General features: G+C 40.1%; 1 protein-coding gene across 1 annotated transcript in view; it reads right to left on the bottom strand.

Annotated features, from left to right (window-relative positions):
• Positions 1-1,834: 1,834 nt before the first annotated feature.
• The window catches only part of VKORC1L1 (vitamin K epoxide reductase complex subunit 1 like 1), a 73,712-nt gene continuing 48,521 nt past the window's right edge, over positions 1,835-27,025 (bottom strand). The window contains exons 2-3 of the mRNA XM_049789575.1: positions 9,773-9,882; positions 1,835-3,297 (exon numbers count right to left, since the gene is read on the bottom strand). Coding sequence (XP_049645532.1) covers positions 3,071-3,297; positions 9,773-9,882 — 337 coding nt within the window. The 3' untranslated portion in view covers positions 1,835-3,070. The remainder of the gene's footprint in view (positions 3,298-9,772; positions 9,883-27,025) is intronic.

Raw genomic sequence — 27,025 nt, 5'->3', positions numbered from 1 at the left:
TTGCTGTTCTAACAAATATAGATGAAATATAAGCAAACTTATCAACTTAATAGTTTTAATTTCACTGTATTCTTGGTCCTGTATCATACTTAGTATGTTCAAAGATCTCTTGAACCAAACTTTAGATCTTTGTCTACATGAAAAGTCAATATTTTCAAGTCTTTAAATGTAATGCATTTAAAATAGAGACTACCTATATCAAGTAAAAGTAATTTCTGGCAGACAGCTAATTAAACCTGATTTAGTGTACCAAAAGTTCACCCTCACTGCCAACTAGCTGCATGAAAATAATAATAAATAATAAAAACAATGAAAATTAAATCCTTTAAACTATGTAGATTCCCTAGAATTTACCATCTGACCTATTATTTTTATTTCTTCAAATATGAGTCCAGAGACATTTCAAAAACAAGGATAGAATTATGTTGGGAAATGGGGGCACTCAAGGGGAGGAGAGAATTTTTTCATTTCTCCCTAATCTGCTTTTCAACATTGGTGGCTAGTAATGCTTAGATCATCATACTAAAATAATCATAATCCTGAGCCAAATAGATAGAACAGGGGTTAAGGTGCTTGCATTGCAAACAGCTGGCCCAGGGTTAAGACCCAGCACCACATATGGTCCACCAAGCACAGCCTGGTGTGATCCTTAAGCTCATTGTCAGGGATAACCCCTAAGCAATTGCTGAGTGTTATTCAAGCCCCGACTCCATAATCACAATCCAGACATTTTATATCATAGTGTTTCTCCCTCTTCTGAGATGGTGAAGAATGTAGAGGGAAGCCATATAATATCCACGGAAGGCTCTATTTATTGAGTTATTGGCACAATAATGCTGTTGTTTCAGGCAGCATATGTTCATTGCTCAGCAAGAAAGGTAGAGATATTAATAATTCTGCTGGGGTCATAGGAATGTGGCAAAATTTTTTTTCAATAACAGAAACTTGTATTTTCACCAATGCTTAAATAAGAAAGCAATGGAAAAGCCCAAAGCTTCTTTTATATTTCTTTTTCACATTAAAAGTTGAAGACATTTGTAGGATAGCAACATCAAGACAAGCTTTAACTATACTCTGCTGAGTTACACAAAATGTGATGAAAAACTATTTTAATTTGGGACACAAGGAACTTATTTAGCACAACTAGTGTTACACAGAAGTCTTAACTGTTAAGCCATTTCCACTCTAAGAAAAGCAGCAAACTGCTTAGTAGAACTAGAAGCACCATAACAAGATGGCCTCACTGTTTCTCCATAGACACCAAGACATCTATCCCACTGCTTTCTAGACTTCTTTAACTACAGAAATAAGAACAATACAATACATAATAAAACAGGCACCGAAATATTCACATTCATGGGACAACATAAGCTTTGATGAAATCTGAATTAACTTATCTTTACAAAATTGTTAAAACTAGTTCAAAATTGATTACAATTCATATTTTATACCTGCTTTGGGCCAGAAGAGTGTTGCATCAATAATGACAGTTGGAAACTGCTGATCAGTTAGTTGCTGACTTGACACATTATGGTTTACAGAGTAGAGCCTGTCCTTTTCCTTCAAAAAGAAGGTAAATAAAGCACTCAAAAGTACCGGTCTGTTTTTAACAATGATTAATAGACTTGGAAGCAAAACATTACTACTTCTCAATCTAAGGGAAAAATAGGATCATAAGGAACTTTTCTGCAGAATGCAAGTTTTCAACTTTGCAGTAAGAAAGGAAAGAAGGACACTTCTGCCCAAGTTCAACACACAAAATATTTGGTTTGATATTTAAGACAGAAGGCACTTTTAACATTCTGATATAAGATGTTAACTGTAAAGACACACGTTCACAATTTCATCTGGATTTATTCAAATGCCTTTCTAAAATTCTGCATTTGCGTAGTTATTACAAAGAGTAGCGACAACATTACTGTAGTTCACCTTCACGATTTCTACCTATAGTATTCTTCCTGGTTAAGCAAACTGAGCAGTGTGTCAGCCCTGAAGTTTAGAAATCCAAAGACTCTGAAACACTAGACATAAGACTGGTTACTGCAGAAAGAAACAGAGAAACCATTACATTACAGAGCCACCCAAGAGCAATCCTACTCTGGAGCAACTAGGCTTATACTGGTTATTTCAAGGTTGTAATACTGTGTGGCTGAGTGGCACCAGTATCAAGCAAAAGTGTCAGCATGAAAACTGAGTTGTTTTAAGAGACTTTACTGAAAAAGATCATATTTCCAGCTTTCTCCCAAGAAATATCTTCCCCATCTTTAGTGTTCTTAAGGCCTTGGAATTAAAGGTCTAATTCACCTGCCTCATTCTGTAAGATTATGATTGATCCAGTTTTATGACTATGTGCAAACTTGACTTGAATCTCCATTTATAGTTTCTTTGAGAGGATGGAGATGAAAGGGAACCACCCTCTTTTCTGTTAGCAATACTGGACCCACAGCTATTAGTACTTTTCACAGGATGCTCTGTGTGGACTTGCTATCTCTACTATTTCTTCAGTCAGCTTTAAGCTGACAAGGCTTCATTGCTACACTTCAGCTAAGCTGTACAGTAAGTTCTACGGGGATGGATCCAATATTTCTATCTTTATTTACAAATATCACATAAGTGAATTCTAGTCGAATCTACATGTTTAAATCCATTGGCTAAAAACATATTACATATTGTAAACATGGCAATACTTAATACAGTATCTATTCTAAAATGTTTTCATGTCATGATCACATTTGTTATACCTGAAATTTAATTTGTACACATTAGAGAATTACTAGTAATGGTTGCTTACTTCACAATTGAGGGCAGGGGCTAGGATTACATTTTATTATTCAAAAACATCCTCAAAGTAAAGTTAAAGGTTGTCTCTGATTGGCGTGGCGTATCCAGATTTCCAATGAAGATTGACACAGACGACAGCTAGAGCCCCTTCCAATTCACAGGATTTTAAAAAAGGTCAGTTTGAGATTCTGAGGGAGAGTCTCTGTTGTGAAGAATTTAAAAAACGCTGTAAAATAAACTTAATGGAAAAGGGGACTTGAGACTGTCAGTTAAAGAGTTCTTCGGGGTGTCAGTCCTGCTTGGGCTGCAGTTGCCGTTTCCAGGCCTCATTCAAGTAAACTAGTCGTTTGTAGTTGATGATAAGAAGTATGAAGTTCAGCACGTATGTGATGACGCAGATGATGCAAAATTCCTTCAGTACAAAGTACAGAATGTAGGCCAGGTACAAAGAGCCTACCACAGACACGATGGAGGAGGTCATGAGGATTAAAGCTGCAACTGCACTTGCTGTCATGCCTGCAAGACAAGGAGACACCTGGCTCAATCAAATCTTGACACTGCACAGATTGCTTGAGTTAAAAAACAAACTATTTTTTTGTGATTTGTTGCAGCTTTGGAATACTGATCTTATGGAAAAATACTGAAATTTGATTTAAAAAAACCTGCATGTCAGGGGTTGGAATGTACAGCAGGTCAGACGCTAGCCTTGCACGTAATCGACCTGGGTTCAATCCCAGGCACTCCATATTGTCCCTAAGTCCTTTCAAGAGTGATCCCTAAACACCACTGGGTGTGGCCCCCAAACAACCAACAAAACTGCAGGTCAGGGGGAATTTGCAGAGGAGTTAAGGGATTACTTTACTTCCATGCGGCTAACCTAGTTCAATCCATGTCACTATATATGGTTCCCGCACTACTGCCAGAAGTGACGTATGATCACAGACCCAAGAAGGAAGGAATAAGCCTCAGTGTGGCCCCCATCCTCCCACACCATCAATCTTCCCCCCAAAAAAATAGCAGAACAAGAATAAAAGTATAGGTCTGTTTTGTTAAAATTATGCTGATTGTATATAGTTAACCAGTTTTAGAACCGCAATGTTTCTAATTTGTCAAAATTCAAGGAATTGTTAAGGCACACAAAGAAAATAATGCAATCACTTGAGGTAGTGAAGCTGGTTTATAAAACTTAACAGCCCACCTTTTCTAGGGCAGCACATATTTGATGAGACTTTTTCCTGGCCTGTCTGCAGAAGTAAAATTTGTTTCTCGTATCAAATCAAACTGATCAAAAATTAGCAATGGGAGATTAATATAACACATAGAAAAATAAAAATACCTGCAATAAATATTTCAGAAAAAGTTTACCATGATGAGTGGAACCACACTGATCAGTTGGTCTCATGCAGTAGGAAGAGACATTTGTGGGTGCCAAACCAGAGCTTTCAAGAGAAAGAAGAAGAAAAAAAAAACCAGCTGGAATTCTTAAATTCCATCTGGCATCTTCAATGTGTATTGCTTTGTAATTTCCAATGCTGATAGTATTGGGAACATGCACATTTATTTTCTTCTACCCAGCAACTAATGGATAAGGATCACAGGAAAAAGAAAAAATAGTAACATTTGATGGTGGATTTGAAGTGGTCAATGAGTGAAATTACTGCAGCCTATTGAATGAGAAGTAGCCACCTATGGCTGCTGCCTCACCACAGACTCAACTTGCTTAGCAGATCAGTTAGTACTAGTGTCTGATGCTTTAACAAAACTCTTTAATACGACTAAAGTGCCATTTAAATTACTTGTGCCAGAAGCTGGCAATCTGACTAACCAAATGCTGTTTATAAATGAAAAATTTCATGGACCCCAGCCACACTCACATACTCATTACATATTCATATAATGTCTATATATGTTATAGACATTAATATATATTATGTATAATATATTATATTCATATAATGTCACACCAGAACAGCAGAGTCGAAATTGCCACAGCCAGCAAAGTTATTTTCTATTGGGCCCTTCACTAAAAACAGTTGGCTGATTTAACACCGAGCACCAAAAAATTTAAAACATTAATGCTGTTACCTTATCTAAAATAGTTTCAAAATTATATTGGAAAGTTATTTACAATTTCTAACTCCTTTCCTTAAGGGATAAAGATTTCCCCCTAAGTCTATTAGATTTATTAAATATTCTAATAGGTATAAAGCAACCAATTGTTCCATAAAGACATTTTTGTTTTGGTTTTCTGGGCCACACCTGGCAGTGGTGTGATGCTTGGGAAACATGGCATGCTCCCACATGCAAGCAAGAATGTGCTCTGACTTTTTGAGTCATCTCCCTGGTTCAATACCAGCTCTTAAATAAGTATTCTTTATCTAATAAATACCGTTCCTGATATAGTACAGCTGGTAGCCTAGAATAAAAACCTCCATGAAATGGCTGAGGAAGTGTCCTGAGGAGAAGACCACGTACCAAGGCTTCGGTTTCACCCTGCCCCCACCTCAGAGGTATTCCTCAGATCCAGCCAGCATCATAAGGTATTGCCCCCCCATAACAATTTTTTTAAAAATCTCAACAGAATTTAAACTGCAATAAAGCTCTAAATAAATAAATAAATGGCACAAACATAAATGGGCTATTGTTATAGAAAGATGGCCAAGGAAAATAAAAATAAGTTTACAATAATGAATATGTTTACACTAAAAAAGGAGAACTAGGTCTAAGGCTAACGTAAGTACTATCCCTAGTCTTCCCATATGGCCACCTGAGTCTCACCAGGAGTGACTTCTGGGCACAGAGACAGGACTAAGTTTTCAGTTCTGCCAAACCCCAAAATAAAAATTAAGATAACAAATTAAGAGTAGTAAAATTTGTATTCTCTTGTACAGTTTAAAAACCCTTCTATAAGAAGTAGTTCTTCTCTTCCTCTCTCTTCCTCCTCCTGTCCCTCCTTCCCTTCTTCCTCTCCTTCTCTTCCTCCTGCCCTTCCTGCTCCTCTTCCACCTCTCTCTCTTCTCCCTCTCTTCTCCCCCCCTTCATCCCCTCCACATTTTCCCTCTGACCTGCACCTCAGTTTTTTTTTTTTAAAGTAGTAGTTCTTGTAGAAGATTTCTGGAATAAAGTTGGGCAGAGTAAAGCTTTTTAAATAAAATTTACTTTTGTAGGGGCCGCAGTAATAGAGTGGATAGGGTGTTTGCCTTGCATGTGGCTAACCCAGGACATACCTGGGTTTTATCCCCGGCATCCCATATGGACCTCCCAAGTCTGCCAGGAGTGATTTCTGAGTGTAGAGCTAGGAGTAACCCCTGAGTGCTGCTGCTGGGTGTGGCTCCAAGACAAAAACAAAATTTGCTTTTGTGGGAAAAAAAATTCAAACTGCTATATTTTCAAACATTAGAAGGTAGTAAAAATAAAATATACTAGAAAATTTTGAAGAGTTCAAATGCATCTTTATAAAGACACTAATATTTAAAATGAATGTGAATACATAAAATATAAATAAGTACATGCTACACATTCAAAGTGTATACAGGACTTGAGAGATATCTCAAAGGCTAGAGTGCATCTTCTGGAGGCCTGGGTCAACTACCAGCATAAGGCACCCCCAAAACTTCCAGGAGTGACCCCCCCCAAGCACTGTATAAGGAGTAGCCTATGAGCATTTCCAGGCATGGTTCAAAAATGAAATAAAAATCATCTTAAAGTAAAATGACTCATTTCTTTCCATAAATTAACAAAGTCAAAATCTTTATTCTAATTTTATTTTGTGTTGTGAGGGTTCAAACTCAGAGTATCATACATACACGATAAATCTACTTTACTAATGGCTACAACCCCAAAATCAACTTAATTTGTTAAAGATCCACATTAAAAAAATAAAATAAAAAGTAAAAAACTTGGGCCAAAGAGATAGCACAACGGTGTTTGCCTTGCAAGCAGCCGACCCAGTATCTAAGGTGGTTGGTTCGAATCCCGGTGTCCCATATGGTCCCCCGTGCCTGCCAGGTGTGGCCCAAAAACCAAAAAAAAAAAAAAAAAAAAAAAAAAAATCCTTACGCAAGTACTAATGGTTCAGTCACCAGACCCCTTTCTATGTGTTTGTGTGTATAGACACACATATGTAAAGACATACACAGATACACACATATCCCATTATTGTGATGCCACACCATGCTTTCTTTTTTCTTTCTTTACTAAGCTAGGTAGACCTGTCTTTTCCTTTGGTGGCTACAGAGCATTTTCTGGTATGGATGAACCTAAGTTTATTCGACTATGACATTTTGCTAAGTACTTCCAATATTTTGCTGTTTTAAGCTTTTAATAAAGCATAAATTAAGTAATCTTCAATATTCTTAATAAATACAGAGATATGAACTTGGGCAAACTTAAAACTTGAGAAAAATGATGCTTTACAATTTGTCTTGTAAAATGTTAACATCAGGCAGGACACAGAGACAATGCAGCAGTTAGGGCCTGGATTCAATTCCAGAAACCATGTGGTCCCCTGAGCACTTTCAGGTGTGGCCCAAGTTTCCCTGGCAGCAGAGGGCCCAAGCAGCACTGTATTCTTTGATTGTTGCACTGAACCACTTAGTCTGGTGGCCAAAATTAGATGATGGGGTCCCTAGACCTCCCAAATACTGCTTGGGAGTTTCTTTCCCAAGGCTCTTAAGGCCAGAAAAGCTGACATAACAATGGAGATGTAAAGACTTTAAAAGGGGGAGGTATTAATTCGTAAAGTATAAAAACTTCTGTTCAATCAAAATTCACATAACTAAGATTAAAGGAAATAAAAATAAAATGATGGCTATCATTATGTAACTATTACATTACAAAAATGTTTTTAAAAGTTTAAAAATGAAGATGATAAAACTTCAGAAAAGGTCCAGAGCAGGGGGCTGGAGAGATAGCACAGCAGTAGGACATTTGCCTTGCACATAGCTGATTCAGGACTGATGGTGGTTTGAATCATGGCATCTCATATGGTCCTCCATGCCTGCCGAGAGCAACTTCTAAAGGCAGAGCCAGGAGTAACTCTGGTGGGTGTGGCCCAAAACCCAACACCCCCCCCCAAAAAAAAAGACAAGAAAGAGAAAAGTACCAGAGCATCAGCACAACAGAAAAACAAAAAACAAAACAAAAAAAAAAAAAAACAGGAGAAAAAAATCAAAGGGTTAAGAGGATATGCTTTTTTTTTTTTTTTTTTTTTTTTTGGTTTTTGGGCCACACCCGGTGACGCTCAGGGGTTACTCCTGGCTATGCGCTCAGAAGTCGCTCCTGGCTTGGGGGACCATATGGGACGCCGGGGGATCGAACCGCGGTCCGTCTCCTAGGCTAGCGCAGGTAAGGCAGGCACCTTACCTTGAGCGCCACCGCCCGGCCCAGAGGATATGCTTTATTATATGCAGGAACCCAAGCACTAATGGTTCTCCTAGCAATGTTGGATGTCACCCCCTAAAAACAAATGAAACTCTAATGTCAACAATAAAAAAACACTTAAGAGGACGACATGCAGCCGACCTAGGTTCGATTCCCAGCATCCCACAGCATCCCCTGAGCCCGCCAGGAATGATCCTGACTGCAGAGCCAGGAGCAATCCCTGAGAACTGCTGTAAATGACACAAACCCCACCCCCACCCCCATAACCTCAAAGCAATGGAAAAGCAATTTTGGTAAATAAAACAAAAAACAACCAAAACCAATGTATGGTTCTGTGGGCTGAGTCAGGGCCACAACTCATCTATGCAAAGTAAGCACACCCCAGGTCCTATATGGGTTTTTTTTGTTTGTTTGTTTCTTTGGTTTGGGAGCCTCACTCAGTGGTAATCAGAGGCTATTGTCTTTATGCTCAGCGGTTACTAGTCATGCTCAGGAGACCAAGAAATGACAGGGACTGAACCATGGTAGGCCACATGACAAGGCAAGAGCACTAGCTCTCTGGCCTCTACCTGTTTCTTAACTCATTCTGAACATATCAGGATATTTTATGAGATGAATTTAAGACGAAGTTGGACACAGTTTTATTTAGGACAGGGGAGAAAAAACAATTGGGCCAGACAGTTAGTTCAAAGGGTTAAGAGGGTATACTTTATGTGCAGGAACCCAAGTACTAATGGTTCTCCTAGCAATGTTGGATGTCCTGCCCCCAAAAAACAAAGGAACAAACAAATGAAACTCTAATGTCAACAATAATAAAACAGTTAAGAGAACAGAAAACACAAAAGAAATATAAGATCAGGTGACACAACCAACCATAGAAACAGTAGGCAGATATGTGAAAGTTATAGGATTCTATTATTAAAATTTTCTTGATGCATACATACTATTTTTTGTTTTGGGGTCACACCTGGCAGCACTCAGGGGTTACTCCTGGCTCTACATTCAGAAATCACTGCTGGCAGACTTGGGGGACCATATGGGATGCCGGGATTCAACCCACCGTCCTTCTGCATGCAAGACAAATGCCCTACCTATCTCTCCAGTCCATACATACTATTTTTTAAATAGCTACAGAGTACACAAAATAAGGGAAAATATTTTCAGGGAAGACTGGAGTAACAATTTCTCCCCTCCCATGAGAATGGTTTTCCTGTGCATCTTGTTTTATTGCTAGAGCTGTTAGCATCATCAAAAGCTCAGTGAATCAAGCTTTCACAAACATAAAAAAGTTCTATGACAGGTAGGCATTTATTTGACTTACATGTGGCATCCAGGGTTTGATCCCTAGCATCCCATATGGTTCCCCAAGCACTGCTCAGAATAATTTCTAAATGCAGAGCCAAGAATAAGTCCTAAGCATTTATGGGCATGATATCCCCCTCCCTCTCCCCAAATGCAGCAGTTCTAAAAAAAAAAAAATGTACTATGAACTAGTGGTTCTATCATTAACATAAACTTTTATTAAGTTTCAAGACACTATGTAGACAAAGTAGTAAGTGGAATGAAATAAGGAAAACCTATCTTTTGATATTGCTATATAAATACTTACCAAGTAATAACTGTAGTATATAAAATATAAGTCCAAAGACACTGTTTGGCTGGTTTAATACACCATCCTTTCCAAAAATGGAACCCAAAAGACCAAATCCTCGACCCCATCTGTAAAATAAGGAAAATCAGTAAACCTATATTTGAGTTTTCCTATTTTAAAAATTGTAAAATGATTTCTTTGTCATGTCAATATACCCATCCAAATCTCTAATTTATCAATTTTTATTTTCCAAAGGTTTAAGACTTAAATAAATGCTTTTTCTGATGGCACCAGTATTTGTAGAGGAAAATGCTCTCATGTTAGCCAGCTTCTCTTTAACAGCAGCACCACTGACATTTGGTCTAAAGAATGATTTGTGGTGGGGCAGGGGACTGTTGAGAGCATTATAGGGGTCCAGCAAGGCTTCAACCCAGCAAATGCAAGTATCAGTGCTCCCCCTTGCAACTCCCACAAAGTTGAGATCCAACAGACATTAAGAAATTGTCCCTGAGGGCAAAATCACTGCAGGTGTAAGCCACTGTTATAAAGCTTTGACTCATTCTAATATGCATATCCTATGTATCTATGCATGTATCCTATGCATACAGTATCACAAACTATAGTTCATTTTTGGAAACATATCTCAAGAATACAAAACTGAGGGCCAGAGAGCAAGCTCAATGAGCTGAGCACATAATTTGCATGCAGGAACCTTAGGTTGGATTCCTGGCACCAGATGGTCACCCAACATAGTGCCCTTAGCACTGTCTTATGTGGGTCAAAGAACAAAACAAAAAAGTAAAACTGATACAACATACCAGCTTTTAACTTCAAAATTTGCATTTGAGAGCTGGAGGAAGTCCAGGGATTAAGGTGCTTGCTAGCACACTATTGATAACAGAATCATCTGGTTCTCAGTATTGCAGACGTGACCCAACCCTCTCCCTCAAAACAAAATAATACACATGATCTAATGTTTACAAAACACTTTTTACAAATTATGATTTAATAAAATGTGATGTACACATACTAAATTTTGTTTGTTTTTCGTTGTTTTTTTTTGGGTCACACCCGGCAGCACTCAGGGGACCATATGGGATGCCGGATTCAAACCGTTGACCTTCTGCATGCAAGTCAAACGCCTTACACCTCCATGCTATCTCTCCGGCCCCCACACATACTGAATTTAAGAAACTCACTGGGGCCGGGCGGTGGCGCTAAAGGTAAGGTGCCTGCCTTGCCTGCGCTAGCCTTGGACGGACCGCGGTTCGATCCCCTGGTGTCCCATATGGTCCCCCAAGCCAGGAGCAACTTCTGAGCGCGTAGCCAGGAGTAACCCCTGAGCGTTACTGGGTGTGGCCCAAAAACCAAAAAAAAAAAAAAAAAAAAAAGAAACTCACTCAGCACCTTCAAGATCCAAAAAGAAAACCCCAATTATGATTTGAACCCTACAATTAAAGTCAATAAATAAAAATAAAACATGCATAGTTCAGAAAAAATAAAAACAAGAACTGATTTTGGGGGTGGAGGAGGTAGAGAAAAGGGGAAGGCCATAATGGACATCTGCACAGAGTTTATTCCTGATTCTGTACTCAAGGCAGTGCTCAGAGGACCCTATATGGTGTCAGGCATCAAACCTAGGTCATCTACATGCAAGGCAAGAACACACTACCCACTGTATTCATTTAGTCACACCACCTTAATACATTAAACCAACATAGCAATAATTTTAATTTAAGGCTCATCTAACTGTGAACCACCAGTGGCATACCTGGCATCAACATGACAACAGTATTGTTGAAGAAATGAGTAGCTTTTAAAATGAAGATGCTGGGACATAATCCCAATTCTACAAGCAGTATTTTTACTATACAAGTATACATTTTAAGGCAAACAAAATAATGTTTTTCACACATCAGGTGCTTATTGAACATGTCCTAGATCAAAAGTGAGGCAGGTTTTACGGTCCAGAACTAAATAAGAAAAAAATAAATCTTGCAGAACCGAGTCCATTTAGGTAAGTGAATAAACAGGTAAACAAGTAACTAACTTCTCTTCAGCAGGATTGGCCTGGGGAAGACACTCTGCCCTACTCACACCTTCCATACTTCTGAAAATCCCAGCAGTCACACCTATGACCCACAGCCACCACCGTGTCAGTTTATCAGCCAGCTCCCTTGACTCATTTTACACTTAGGAAGGCCAACCAAGCAGCAAAAACTCATGGTACACTGCTCTTGCATAGCTCTGGAGGAAGGGGGGTGTGGCGAGGCAAATCTGGCCTGCCACACATTCTATGACCTCTGCCATGCCAGTGGCCCAAACTCACAACTTTTAAACTGATCTCTGCAGATACATTTAACAGATATAAATTCCAGGTATGCTATTTGGAGACTGAGAACCTGTGCATTCACGAGCACACACCCACCCAACACCCACCCATTCCCACAGTGATCTGGCAGGCCTCACCCCCAACCCCACACACACATTGCTTAGAAACTTCTGGAAGCCCTGGCAGTTCTACACCCCACTCCCCCCCACATACACACCGTGCTTCCAAATTTCTAGAAGCTCTGGCAGCTAAACCTATAACTGCCATGTGCGCCCAGCTCCACAAATCCTGAAATTCCTGAATTGACCAACCACATAGACTGCACAGCACTTCCAAATCTTTCAATATTGACATCTCAGTAGAAACACAGCAAATTTGATGTGAAATTATCATAGAAGCCACCTATACTCAACAAAACAATACATAATGCTCAACTAGCAACAAACAGCTTAGTAAACCTTCAGATGACCTAATGAATCCATTGTGAGATGACAATTTTCAAATTTTTTCTTTTAGTGAAGTTTTTATTCAATGATTCTAGTTTGATCTGGTTGTAATAAGCAACATTAAGTGAACTATTTATACCTACCCAAGATAACAGGCTTGGAGAGTGTGGGAATCTGGTGAAAGGAATGTTCTTATACAAGTGTTAGGATTGGTGTGGAAACATCGAGTGCCAGAAACAATTTATTATGAGGAACTTTTGTAAATGATGATGTTCAAATAAAGAAAAATTTTTTTTTTGTTTTTGGGTCACACCTGGTGGCACTCAAGTGTTACTCCTGGCTCTGCGCTCAGAAATCATTCCTGGCAGGCACAAGGGAATATATGGGATGTCGGGATTCGAACCACTGTCCTTCCTGGATCTGCTTTGTGCAAGGCAAACACCCTGCCACTGTGTTATCACTCCGGCCCCAAATAAAGAAAATTTAAAGAAAAAATCAATCAGATACACAGGTAAATTGAAGAGGGAGTCTACTGTTGGAGACAGTGTCCTGTCAGAGATCAATTTTCTGTCTTCTGTCTTTATGCGGCCTGCTGCAGTTTCGGCCGTGCTCCTTGAGCTAACAGGAAAGGTATTTCACAGCTGAAGGAGATTTTCTTTGAAGCCAAAGAGAAAAGTAAACACCCCAATGCCAGTTCCAGATTTAGGCTACTCCCTTTAGCTTCTTTCCGGAGTTAATGGCTACGCTTCAAAAACTTGCCCCTTCACAGACTGCTGTTAGCTCCAGATAAGCGAGCTGCAGACCCCACTTTAGAAACATAAGGCAATCCTTTGAAAGCTGCTGACTTGGGAATGATTGTAAAAATGTCAATCCTTCTCCCTTCCCTCTGGAATGATTTACTGCCTTTGTTCCATAGCCTTCGCGCCAAAAAGTATGATTGACATGTCTTTTTTACCTGCCCATTTCTCCTCCTCTATATAAGAGATGCTGGACCAATAAATTTTGCCTCTGACCGGTTATTCGCCTGAGGTCATTATTACTAACCTCTCTCAGATTTTTTACAGGTGTGGTTGTTCTTTTAACCCAGCAAAATAAAGGTGCGGACGTCCAAGAGCCTCCCAGCCACTTCCCTGCTGGCCGGGCCCCTCCGGGGGGCTCACAGGAACCCGCAGTCTACCGTGCTAAGTTTCTAGGAGTTTAAAAGTACATTCAGAGTGAGAGAGACCACCCAAAGGGCTGGTAATGCATGCTTTGCATGCAGAAAGGTCTAGATTCAATTTCCAGCAAGGCATGATCCAATTCTGTCCTGTCTCCCACTCCCCCCATGCACAGGCAACCCCCCACCCCACTGAACACCTCCAGAAGTGACTATATGCAAAAACAAAAAAACAAACCCAAAAAGAGCATTCAGAAGTGTGGCATAGGGGCCGGAGTGGTGGCGCAGCGGTATGGCGTTTGCCTTCCATGTAGCTGACCTAGGACAGACCGTGGTTTGATCCCTGGTGACCCAAATGATCCCCCGAGTCAGGAGCGATTTCTAAGCGCATAGCCAGGAGTAACCCCTGAGTGTCACTGTGTGTAGCCAAAAAAAAATAAAAATAAAAAGTGTGGCATCTTGGTAAAATGCAGGTTTTATTTTTACAGATCAGGTCAGGCTTAAGATCACATTTTCAAACAAAATAAATAACAACATTCTCAGGTAATGCCCATGTTTCTTGTCTGAGGCCACACTTGAACAGAGACAATGTCTCAGCAGGAGCTATAGTCAGGGAAAGCTTGTTTTAGAAATTAAATTATGAATCAAATCCTGAACAATGAGAAAAGCAGTCTATCTCATGAGAAATGTTAAGAACAAAAACACTTAAGAGGCTAGAATGAGAAGTGAGTGTGCAAACAAGGCCACCAACGTTAACACAATAACCATGAGAGTAGCAAGAGAACATGAGACACATCCAATTATTATCATTACTATGGCCTTGTCTGTAGGCCACTGATGAGAAAGATTGTGTTTTATTCCAATGACAACTGGAAGCCATTTGATGTTTATTTTTTGTTTTGTTTTGTTTTTCTACCTTAATTTTGGGTGGCATTTTAATACGGGAGTAATGATTATTTGTGATAATAAATAATTACTGACTAATTGCCTATTTTAAAAGTAGTAAATAATAACTGTCCAAGGAAAGCAAGATTACAGATAAGAAACTACATGCAAATTGCTATTCTGCAGATTCTGCATTCCAACTGTATGTAATTTTTCTTCCATCACGGGTCTCTCTTCTCTCATATTTTCAAAATACAACTATTTTACCTAAAAAACAAAGTCCTATTTTATGACTGAAACTCAATCATTAACAACTTTGTAACTTTGTATGTCAAGGTAATTCAATTAAAAAAAGTTCTGGGGCCAGAGTGAGAGCACAGTGGAGAGGGCATTTGCCTTGCACTAGGCCAAACCAATTTCAATCCCTGGCATCCCATTATCCCCTGATCCTGCCAAGGGTAATTTCTGAATTCAGAGGCAGGAGTAATCCCTGGTTACATGTGTGGCTCAAAAACAAACAAGAGTTCTTAGCTCTATCTGGGATATAGCAACTTAACTGTAAATCACCATCTCTAGCAATGAAAATAACAGGACACACTGAAAAATTACTACACAAAAACAAAATTTTTATATATTCTATAGTAATTAATCACATATGATCACCTGGATATTTTCCTTGGAGAGGGGAATGCTATGTTATAGAAAGCTACATCATCTTATAATGCTTAATACTCTAATGAATAAACAACATTCCCTAATTCTGTTCCTCTCTGCTCTGATCTCTGATTCAGAGAAGCAGCTACTTGGATAGATTAACTGACAATCCCTTTTATTTTATCCATGCTTCCAAACAATATTCTTAAATGGCTAGTTCTTGATTTATAAATTAAAAATATATTTCAAGTTTCTAATGACAAATAAAAAAGCTATTCTTGGGGCTGGAGTGACAGCACAGTGGTAGGGGGTTTGCCTTGCATGCGGCTGACCCAGGACGGACCTACGTTTGATCCCCAGAATCCCATATGGTCCCCCAAGCCGGGAGCAATTTCTGAGTTCATAGCCAGGAGTAACCCCTGAGTGTCAGAGTGTGGCCCCAAAACAAACAAACAAAACAACAACAACAACAAAAAACAAAGCAAAACCAAAAAAACACACCCCCAAAAAGCTACTCTCTCTCTCTTCTTATTTTTTTATTTTGGGGCACTATCTAGTTATGTTCAGGGGTTACTTTTGGCTCTGCACTCAAGGTAACTTATGACAGGCTTGGGACATTAGGATTTGAACCCAGAATAAATGGCTGCATAAAAGGCAAGCACCCTACCTGCTGTAGGCAACTTGCTGAGGTACCCTTCCAGCCCTAAGAACACTACTTTTTTTTTTTTTTTTGGTGGTGGTGGGTTTGAGTCATGCCTGGCGGTGCTCAGGAGTTACTCCAGGCTCTGTGCTCAGAAATCGATCCTGGCAGTCACAGGGACCATATGGGATGCCTGGATTTGAACCACTGTCTGTCTTGGATTGGCTGCATGTAAGGCAAATACCCTACCGCTATACTATCTCTCTGGCCTCAAGAAACTACATTTTAAAAATAATTTTTATTATGAATACCACATTTTCTGGCATATAAGATGACTGGGCACATAAGACGACCCCCTACTTTTCCTGTTAAGATGTAGGGTTTGGGCTATATTTGCCATATAAGACTTCCTCTCTTTTAACGCACACCAAATGGAAATTAAAAAATGTAAGAGAAAAAGAGTAGAACCCTCAAAGGTTAACAGTATATGTTTAATAAAGCTAGACTTTGGAGTGCCAACAATCACTTTACATTTGTCATTTGTAGTGAGTGACTGATTTTTTAATTGTGATCTACACTGAGAACAGGTAAAGGGGGATCCTCCAAGAGCAGTTGGCTGGGGTGCAGTGATTAATAGGACAGCTAGAGGGAGACAGAGCGCTTCCTCTGTGTCCCAGAAAAGCTGAACAGAGGACTGACCACCGGAAAGCTGCATACCAGCGATGACACCTGGTGGCTGGATGGGATGCAGTGCTCGGTAACTCAGCTCCTCCGTGTGCCCTGAAAGATTAATCAGGACAAGCAGAGGACCGAGTGATGACACCTGGCAGCTGGATGGAATGCGGCTGGATCACTCGTCCCTGAAGCTGGAGTAAGTTTCAGCATGGCATATAAGACAACCCTTATTAACTTTTTTTTTTATGGGATGCTGGGTTTTGAACCACCAGCCTTCTACATGCTATGTCCTACCTCCATGCTATCTCTCCGGCCCCTATGACCCCCAACTTTTGCTTGTTTGTTTTTCGTTTTTATTGGGGGGAAGGGTTTGGGGTCACACCCAGCAGCTCTCTGGGGTTACTCCTGGCTCTACGCTCAGAAATTGGCCCTGGCAGGCACGGGGGACCATATGGGATGTCGGGATTAGAACCACCATCCTTCTGCATGCAAGGCAAACTCCCTATCTCCATGCTATCTCTCTGGCCCATGACCCCCAACTTTTTTTTTTTTTTTTTTTTTTTTTTTTTGGTTTTTGGGCCACACCCGGTGACGCTCAGGGGTTACTCCTGGCTATGCGCTCAGAAGTCGCTCCTGGCTTGGGGGACCATATGGGACGCCGGGGGATCGAACCGCGGTCCGTCTCCTAGGCTAGCGCAGGTAAGGCAGGCACCTTACCTCAAGCGCCACCGCCCGGCCCCGACCCCCAACTTTTAAGAAGCTTTTCATGAATTAAAAAGTTGTCTTATCGGGCCCGGAGAGATAGCACAACGGCGTTTGCCTTGCAAGCAGCCGATCCAGCAGTTGAAATCCCTGTGTCCCATATGGTCCCCAGTGCCTGCCAGGAGCTATTTCTGAGCAGACAGCCAGGAGTAACCCCTGAGCACCGCCGGGTGTGGCCCAAAAACAAACAAAAAAACAAAAAAAAAAAAAGTTGTCTTATATACCAGAAAATACAATAGTTTATGGATCAATAACAGATTGTATGTCTTGCATGACAGGCATTAGGGTTCAAATCTCCAGTATCACAATACTAAGGGCAAAGAGATGAATGAAAATATAATACTTTACATGAAGAAGGCCCATGTACAAATCCTGAGCACTGACAAGAGGGTCCCAAATCCAAAATAAATAGATAAAAAACCTTTCATGGGCCGGAGAGATAGCATGGAGATAAGGCGTTTGCCTTTCATGCAGGAGGTCATCAGTTCGAATCCCGGCGCCCCATATGGTCCCCCGTGCCTGCCAGGAGCAATTTCTGAGCCTGGAGCCAGGAATAACTCCTGAGCACTGCCGGGTGTGACCCAAAAACCACAAAAAAAAAAAAAAAACAAACAAAAAAAAAAACCTTTCATGTTAGATTTTAAAAGACTGTAGTTTAAAAAAAAAAAAGATGGTAGTTTGCCTCTCACTTCTAAACATTATACAAAATAAATGGAATGAATCTAATGTTCCTCTTTGTTTGTTTTTGTTTTTGGCCATACCTACTAGTTTTGAGGAGTTACTCAAGGCTCTGAGCTCAAGAATCACTCCTGGCAGGCACAAGGACAATATGAAATGCCAGAGATCAAACATAGGTCAGCCACATTCAATGCAAATGTGCCCATGTGTTATCTGTGCTATTGCTCTGGCCCCTCATGTTCTTATTTTACGTCTCAATTTATTTTCATTTCTAATTAATTTCTCTTAAGCCCATCTATATTTAAAATACTACTATACTATTTCTATACAAAAATGCCTCCAAGTAATCTGTGGTACAATATGGGAAAGTAAACTATTGAGCAAAAAGATATGTTTTTGGATAATACAAATGTTCCATTTGTTTGTTTGTTTATTGGTTTTGGGGCCACACTCAGCAGTGATGCTCAGAAGTTTACTCCTGGCTCTGCACTCAGGAATCTCTCTGGCAGGCTCAGGGGACCATATGCGGTGCCGGCGACCAAACCAGGTCGGTCCAGAGTTGGCTGCATGCAACGCAAAAGCCCTACCTGCTGTGCTATCACTCCAGGCCCACTTTTATTTATTAATAAATCAATGAAGTAATTATATGCAAAAGACAAATTGTCTGATTTTTGATTATTAAAGCACAGTTATCTTTTACGTAAAGTTAATAATTTTAAAGAAATTTAAAAAAATTAAGGAGAAAGAGAAAGAGATACACATTCAAAAGAGAACATTGTTTTAATAAAAAGCAGTTTGGCTATCTTAACACAAACATTAAGTTTTTTTAATATATATTGTATAGGGGGAAGGAAGGATATAAAATCAATGTCATTCTCCTGAAGCATCAACCATTGCTCAGGGTTTACTCCTCACTCTCTGTTAAGTTACTTTTGGCGGGCTCAGGGTACCATATGGAGTGTTGGGATTGAACCTGTATCTACTTCATGCCAAGGCCACATATACAATATCTGGCCCAACATGGAATTTTCAGAGTTTAATTTATTATAACACAAATCAACTGATTAGAAAGATTTTCCCTTTATTTATCTTATCTTTTTTTTTGGGGGGGGGTCATACCTGGTGAAGCTCAGGGGTTACTTCTGGCTATGCGCTCAGAAATTGCTCCTGGGTTGGGGCAGAAGTGGTGGTGCCTATTGCCTTGCATGTGGCTGACCTAGGAAGGAACTCAGTTTGATCCCCAGCATCCCATATGGTTCACCAAGCCAGGAGCAACCCCTGGGCATTACTGGGTGTAGCCCAAAAACCAAACCAAACCAAAATAAAAAAAAGAAATTGCTCCTGGCGGGGCCCGGAGAGATAGCACAGCGGCGTTTGCCTTGCAAGCAGCCGATCCAGGACCAAAGGTGGTTGGTTTGAATCCCGTGTCCCATATGGTCCCCCGTGCCTGCCAGGAGCTATTTCTGAGCAGACAGCCAGGAGTAACCCCTGAACACCGCCGGGTGTGGCCCAAAAGCCAAAACAAAAAAACAAAAAAAAAAGAAAGAAATTGCTCCTGGCTTTGAGGAACTTTACCTTATCTAACTTTTTAAATTAAAACTTGTTTTAAAATTTTTTTCTGAAGGAGGAACTGGAGCAATAGCACAGGGGGTAGGGCATTTATTTGCTTTGCATGCAACAATCTGGGCTCCATCCCTGGCATTTCATATGGTCCTGCTGAGCCTGCCAGGAGCGATTTCTGAGCAGAGCCAGAGTAATCCCTAAGCACTTCTGAATGTGGCCAAAACAAAACAAAAACATCTTTTACATATATACATACACACATGCATACATACATGCATACATATGTATATTTCTGAGGGAGAAATTGGTTGGAAATTATGATTTTTTCCACGTTGTTTCCATTCAGAACACCTTTATACTTTTATTGAAAACTCCCAAAAGCTACAACATATGTGAATTTTTATTTTGTTTTTGGGCCACACCTGATGACACTCAGGGGTCACTCCTGGCTATGTGCTCAGAAATTGCTCCTGGCTTTGGGGAACCATATGAGATGCCAGGAATTGAACCCAGGTCCATCTTGGGTTTGCCACGTGCAAGGGAAAAGCCCTACTGTGCTATCGCTCTGGCCTCTGAGTTTTGATCTTTTTATTTTTTATTTTTTGGTTTTTGGGCCACACCCGTTTGACGCTCAGGGGTTACTCCTGGCTATGCGCTCAGAAATTGCCCCTGGCTGGGGGGGACCATATGGGACACCGGGGGATCGAACCTCGGTCCGTACGCTTGCAAGACAGACACCTTACCTCTAGCGCCACCTTCCCGGCCCCTGAGTTTTGATCTTTAATAGTTACTATATCAGGAATTAAAACTGGGAAATTATATATTCATTTAAAAATAAACATTAAAATGTTTTTATAAAACTAACTTTGCAAACGTACACACGAAGTAGTGAAAATGGTTTTGTTTGGTTTCCTTTGTGTAAGAACACCTGTCAATTTACAGGGTTTACTCCTAGCTCTGTGCCCAGGAGACCATATGTGTTTCTAGGTATGTAGCCGAGGAGTCCTACATTGTTTTTCTTGGTTGATACCTCTTAATGACCTTTTAAATTTTCATATCAGCTCCTAATTTGATGTATTTAACACCTCATGCATACAGCATTTAAGAAACTCCCCTATACACTTAAGTAATCACGTGTTAGATTTAGCAGGTGTTAGGAGATCTGAGTTGGAAAAAAATTATTGGTTTTAAGATGGATGTTTCTAGCAAAAGAGCAAATTAGGAGGTGACTGTAGGGAGAATTAAGAGTGCTTAGAAAATTTTCAGCAATCTCAAAAGTCCAAAAACACATTCTTCTCCATTGTACATGGAACATTCTCCAAGATAAACCAGATATTGGGACACAAAATATACCTCCACAAGTCAAGGGGATCATACTATCTTCTCAGATGATGATGCAATAAAAATAGGAGTTAGTAACAAACAGAAATGGAGGAACAACTCAAACATATGGGAACTAAATAGCCCATTATAGAAAAATCAGAGGTCTGAGAGAATATCAAAGAGAAAATAAAATTCCTGGAAACAAATGAGAATGAGGACATGACCTAGTATGATCCAGTAAAAATGTTAGGAAGAACTGCCAGCATTCATCAGGCAGGAACAAAAAGACAACGTAGATGACTTGATAACACAGCTTTTAAGAAACCAGAAAATCACCAGCAAAAGGAGGCTCAAAGTGGCAGGAAGAAGGAAATTAGAAAACTTAGAGCAGAAATTAATGAATGGAATGCCATCTCTCCAGCCCCAGAAGTGATTTCTGAGCGTAGAGCCAGGAGTAACCCCTAAGCGCTGCCAGGTGTGACCCAACCCCCCCCCCAAAAAAAAAGAAAAAGAAAAAGAAATTGGCACACATTAAAAAGTACAAGAATCAGGCCAGAGAGATAGCACAGCGGTAGGGCATTTGCCTTGAATGCAGCCAATCCAGGACAAATGGTGGTTTGAATCTCAGCACCCCATATGGTCCCCTGTGCCTGCCTGGAGCCATTTTTGAGCACAGAGCCAGGAGTGACCCCTTAGCACCACAGGGTATGACCCCAAAATAACAAACAAACAAACATACAAAAAAAGTGCAAGAATAACTAGTGCTTGCTTGGATGTGGAGAGGGATTCTCATTCAGTGCTGGTGGAAGTATCAACTGGTTCAGCTTTTCTAGAAAACAATATGGACATTCCTAAAAGCCTCAGGAATTAAGCTCCCAGTTGACCCCAGCAATTTCACTTGACCCAAAAATGACCAAAAATGAAATGGAGAAAGATATTTTCATCCCTATATTTCTTGCAGTACTATCCACAATAGCAAAATCTGGAAACGACTCAAGTGTACAAAAATAGATGACTTGATAAAGAAACTATGGTACATAGTTACTTCCTTTTTTTTCTTTTTTCTTGGGGGGGGTTGGGTTTGGTTTTGGGGCCACACCTGGTGACACTCAGGAGTTACTCATGGCTCTAAGCTCAGAAATCACTCCTGGCTTGGGGGGACCATATGGGACGCTGGGGAATAGAACCGCGGTCCATCCTTGGTTAGCGTGTGCAAGGCAAATGCACTACAGCTTGTGCCACTGCTCTGGCCCCGGTACTTTTTTTTTTTTTTTTTTGTGGTTTTTGGGTCACACCCGGCAGTGCTCAGGGGTTACTCCTGGTTTCATGCTCAGAAATTGCTCCTGGCAGGCACGGGGGACCATATGGGACACCGGGATTTGAACCAATGACCTTCTGCATGAAAGGCAAACGCCTTACCTCCATGCTATCTCTCCGGCCCCAGGCCCCGGTACTTTTACTTCTTGATTTAAAAAACAAAAAAAAAACTCTTTCTTAGGCTAGAGCAATAGCACAGCTGGTAGAGTGTTTGCCTTGTATATGGCCAACCCAGGACCAACCCAGATTCAATCCCCAGTCTCCCATATTGTCCCCTGAGCCTGCCAGGAGAGATTTCTGAGTGCAGAACAAGGAAATTTATGAACACCATTGGGTGTGGGCCATCCTCCCACCATAAAAACCACTTTCTTGATAAGGAAAATATGGTACATGTTAATATGTGGTAATCAATAAAAAAAATTAATGCTAAATGAAGGGACCTGGCAAGTATGATTAGTAAAGTTAGCTAGAGAAAGAGAGACTGACACAGAATGATCCCTCTCATATTTGGGATATAAAGAAACTTAAAGATGGAAAAATAAATGCCCAAAGACAATGAAAACAAAGAATAGAGAGCAGCAGTGTATTTAGCAGTAAACACACCACCTGAGGGAACTGGAGGATAGGAAATAAATAGGGGTGGAAAGCGTTCAAACAGGAGGAAGAGGTAGCACTGAAAAATAGCACTGAATGGTGGGAAAATGTTATATACAACCTTATCAGCAACAGTATTGTATGCTACAGTGCAAAATTTTATATTAAAAAAAAATAAAGTGTTTCTTGTAATGTAGAAGTAGACTTGTGGGAGGCAAATGAGGATGAGGTGGAGGTGTTGGTAGAGGGAAACAGACATTGAGGAAGGGGTTGGTCATTGAAACATTGTATGTCTGAAACCTAATATGAATCTTTGTATTTTTAGGTAACTACATAAAAATCTTAAAACAAAGCAACAGAAAAACATGGCTCAGCTCAGATAGGACCCCTTTTTGGCTGAGAAATCCAACACTAATAAGCACTAGCAAAAAACACCTGGAATTGTTACAATTTATCCTGATTTAATTTTTGGACATTGCACATTCAGAAACCAACCATTCAATGTTTCCAAATGGACTGAGATCCACAATTTAAAAATAACAGGCCTATACCATTTAGATTTATAATAAATAATCCTTCGACACTCACATACCAGTGCATGTTCTGGAGAACATACCCACCTAAGAAATGTATTTTTGTGCAAGGAGATACATCTCCATTTGAGCTGTAAACATCAATATATCTTATCTCTTGTTCTATCTCTTAATTTATTTACAGTTTGACACCAGTAGCAAAAACTTTACGCAGTCATTTAAATAGAAGGAATTGTGCATCTGTGTATTATAACCTTTGGTATTCTGTTTGGGGGATCTATCTGAACAAAGCTACACTGTGAATTAAACTTTTCAAAAACTGTGATATAAAACATGAAATGGCCAGAGACTCAAAGTGGTCCTCAAACTTTTTAAACAGGGGGCCAGTTCACTGTCCCTCAGACAGTTGGAGGGCCAGACTATAAGAAAAACAAAAACTAAGAACAAATTCCTATGCATACTGCATATATCTTATTTTGAAGTGGAGAAACAAAATGGGAACAAATACAATATGTGGCCCACGGGCCATAGTTTGAGGACCACTGGTTAAGGGTTATGGGCTAGCTTGCAAACAGCTGCATGCAGGTTCAATCTGATAGCCCATACAGACCCCAGAAGTGACCCCAACAACAACAAAAAATTTACTATCTTAACCATTTCCACACATAGTCAGGAATGTCAAATATGTTTTTGTTTTTGGGTGGTGCTTGGAAGACCATGTAGTTGGTTACCAGAATTGAACACATGCCACCAGATTGCAGAATAGTCTCTAACCCTTTGAACTATATCTCCTTGTCCCAGGAATGTTAAATATGTTCACACTGTTATAAAACAGAACTTCAGAACTTTCCTGCATTGCAAAACTGAAATTCCACACCATTAACAACTAACCCTATTCCTCCCCATCCCCTCGTAACTAACTACTTTTTCATTGTCAAGTTGATAAAAATGACTATAGAGATCTTTAGACATTTAACCTCAAATTAAATATAATCATATACTACTTAGTTTCCTATGAGTGGCCTGTTTCACTTAGCCCTCCAGGTTCATACATGTGGCTGCATGTGACAAGATTTCCTTCCTCCTAAAAGATGAATAATAATCTATTTGCTGGACATACTATGGTTTATTTATTCATTTATCAATTTACAGACATCGAGCAGCTCACACATCTTGTTATACAAACTTTGAGATCTATATATACTTTTTCATTGTGCATCAACCATCTGTAACTTTTATTATAATTTTTACATACTTCCCTAGCTTGAGAATTAAAGGCTCAGGTAAAAACCAATATTGAGGCAAATCAAAAGGAGACTGGGTCATTGTGACAGAGTTAGAACAAGATCCCTTCCTATCATTTTGTTGTGAAGGTTACCTGATTCATAGGAGGAATGTGATAGATGAAAAAGAATTCATTTTTGGGGGCCGGAGAGATAGCATGGAGGTAAGGCGTTTGCCCTTCATGTAGAAGGTCGGTGATTCGGATCCCGGCATCCCATATGGTCCCCCGAGCCTGCCAGGAGCGATTTCTGAGCGTAGAGCCAGGAGTAAACCCTGAGCGCTGCCGGGTGTGACCCAAAAGCAAAAAAAAAAAAAAATTTTCATTTTTTATTCTAAATTATTTTCAGAGACAAAGCCCATAAACTCATATTGATCTAACAGATAAAGTTAAGCAACAATGGACAGTAAGACCGAGCTAGAAATCCTTAAGAATATTTCTGACATTTTTCAAAGAAGTGGGTCAAACAATCCTGAAATTCTTGTAATAATAAGTGCCCATGAACAGCTAATGCAATCCTTGGGAAAAAGAAGACAGAAGGCACCACTTTCCCCAACTTTAAATTGTACTATAAAGCAACAATAATTAAAGCAGCATGGTATTGGAACAAAGACAGACCCTCAGATCAGCGGAATAGACTTGAGTATTCTGAGACTGACACCCAATTTTCTGTTTGTTGGTTTGTTTTGGGGCCACATCTGACAGCTCTGTGCTCAGAAATCACTCTGGGCAGATTCGAGGGACCATATGGGATGCCAGAGATCGAACCCAGGTCGGCTAGGTGCAAGGCAAATGCCCTCCATACCTGCTGTACTTTTCCTCCAGCCCCCAATATACAATCAATTAATCACTGATAAAAGGACAAAAAAAAAAACAAGGTGGAGCAAGGAAAGCCTCTTCAACAAGTGGTGTTGGGAAAATTGGTCAACTATGTGCAAAAAAAAGTGAACTCAGACCTCTCTTTAATATCATAAACAAAGGTCAAATCAAAATGAACTAAAAAACCTTGATATCAGACCTGAAACCATAAGGTACATAGAGGAAAACGTAAGCAAAACACTCTATGACATTGAGATTAAGGGCATCTTCAAGGAGGAATCACCACTGTCCAAGCAAGTAGAATCAATGATAAACAAAAGGGACTACGTATTTTCCAGCATATGAGACGACCATATAAGCATCTAAGTACTTTTCCTGTTAAAATATAAGGTTTGGACTATATTTGCTGTATAAGACTTCCTCTCTTTTAATGCACACCAAATGGAAATTAAAAAATGTAAGAGAAAAAGAGTAGAACCCTCAAAGGTTAACAGTATATGTTTAATAAAGCTAGACTTTGGAGTGCCAACAATCACTTTACATTTGTCATTTGTATTGAGTGACTGTGATTTTATAATTGTGATCTACACTGAAAACAGGTAAAGGGGGATCCTCCAAGAGCAGTTGGCTGGGGTGCAGTGATTAATAGGACAGCTAGAGGGAGACAGAGTGCTTCCTCTGTGTCCCAGAAAGGCTAAACAGAGGACTGAGCACCGGAAAGCTGCATACCAGCGATGACACCCGGTGGCTAGATGGGATGCAGCACTAGGTAACTCAGCTCCTCTGTATGCCCTGAGATGAATGAGGGCAAGCAGAGGACTGAGCACCTGTAAGCTGCAATACCAGCTTACAATACCAGCGATGATACCCAGCGGCTGGATGGGATGCAGCGCTCAGTAACTCAGCTTCTCTGTGTGCCCAGAAAGATTAATCAAGACAAGCAGAGGACTGAGTAATGATTCCTGGCAGCTGGATGGGATGCGGCAGTAAGGGGGGGTGGGGTGGAATCACTCGTCCCTGAAACTGGAATAAGTTTCAGCATGCTGTATACCGGCTATAAGATGACCCCTGACTTTGAAGAAGTTTTTCTTGGCTGAAAAAGTCATCTTATATGCTGGAAAATATGGTACATTAAATCAAGAAGCTTCTGCACTTCCAAGGAAACAATGACTAGGATACAAAGGCTATCCACTAAGTGGGAGAAACTAGTCACCCAATACCCATCTGATAAAGGGTTAATATCTAAGATATATGAGGTACTGGCAGAATTCAACAAGAAAAAAGCTTCTAACCCCATCTAAAAATGGGGAGAAATGAACAGACATTTCCTCAAAGAAAAAAATACAGATGGCCAAAAGGCACATAGAAAAATGCTTCACATCACTAATCATCAGGAAGATACATTTCAAAAGAACAATGAGGTCATCTTATACCACAGGAAATGGCACACATCACAAAGAACAAGAGCAACCAGTGCTGACGTGGATGCAGGGGAAAAGGGACTCTCATTCACTACTGGTGGGAATGCTGTCTAGTCCAGCCTTTCTGGAAAATATAGAGATTCCTCAAAAAACTGGAAATTGAGCTTCCTATGATCCACCAATAATCCCCT

The sequence above is a fragment of the Suncus etruscus genome, chromosome 15 (genome assembly GCF_024139225.1).
Source record: "Suncus etruscus isolate mSunEtr1 chromosome 15, mSunEtr1.pri.cur, whole genome shotgun sequence".
In the NCBI taxonomy this organism is placed as follows: Eukaryota; Metazoa; Chordata; class Mammalia; order Eulipotyphla; family Soricidae; genus Suncus; species Suncus etruscus.
This window is presented reverse-complemented; position numbering and strand designations above follow the sequence as displayed.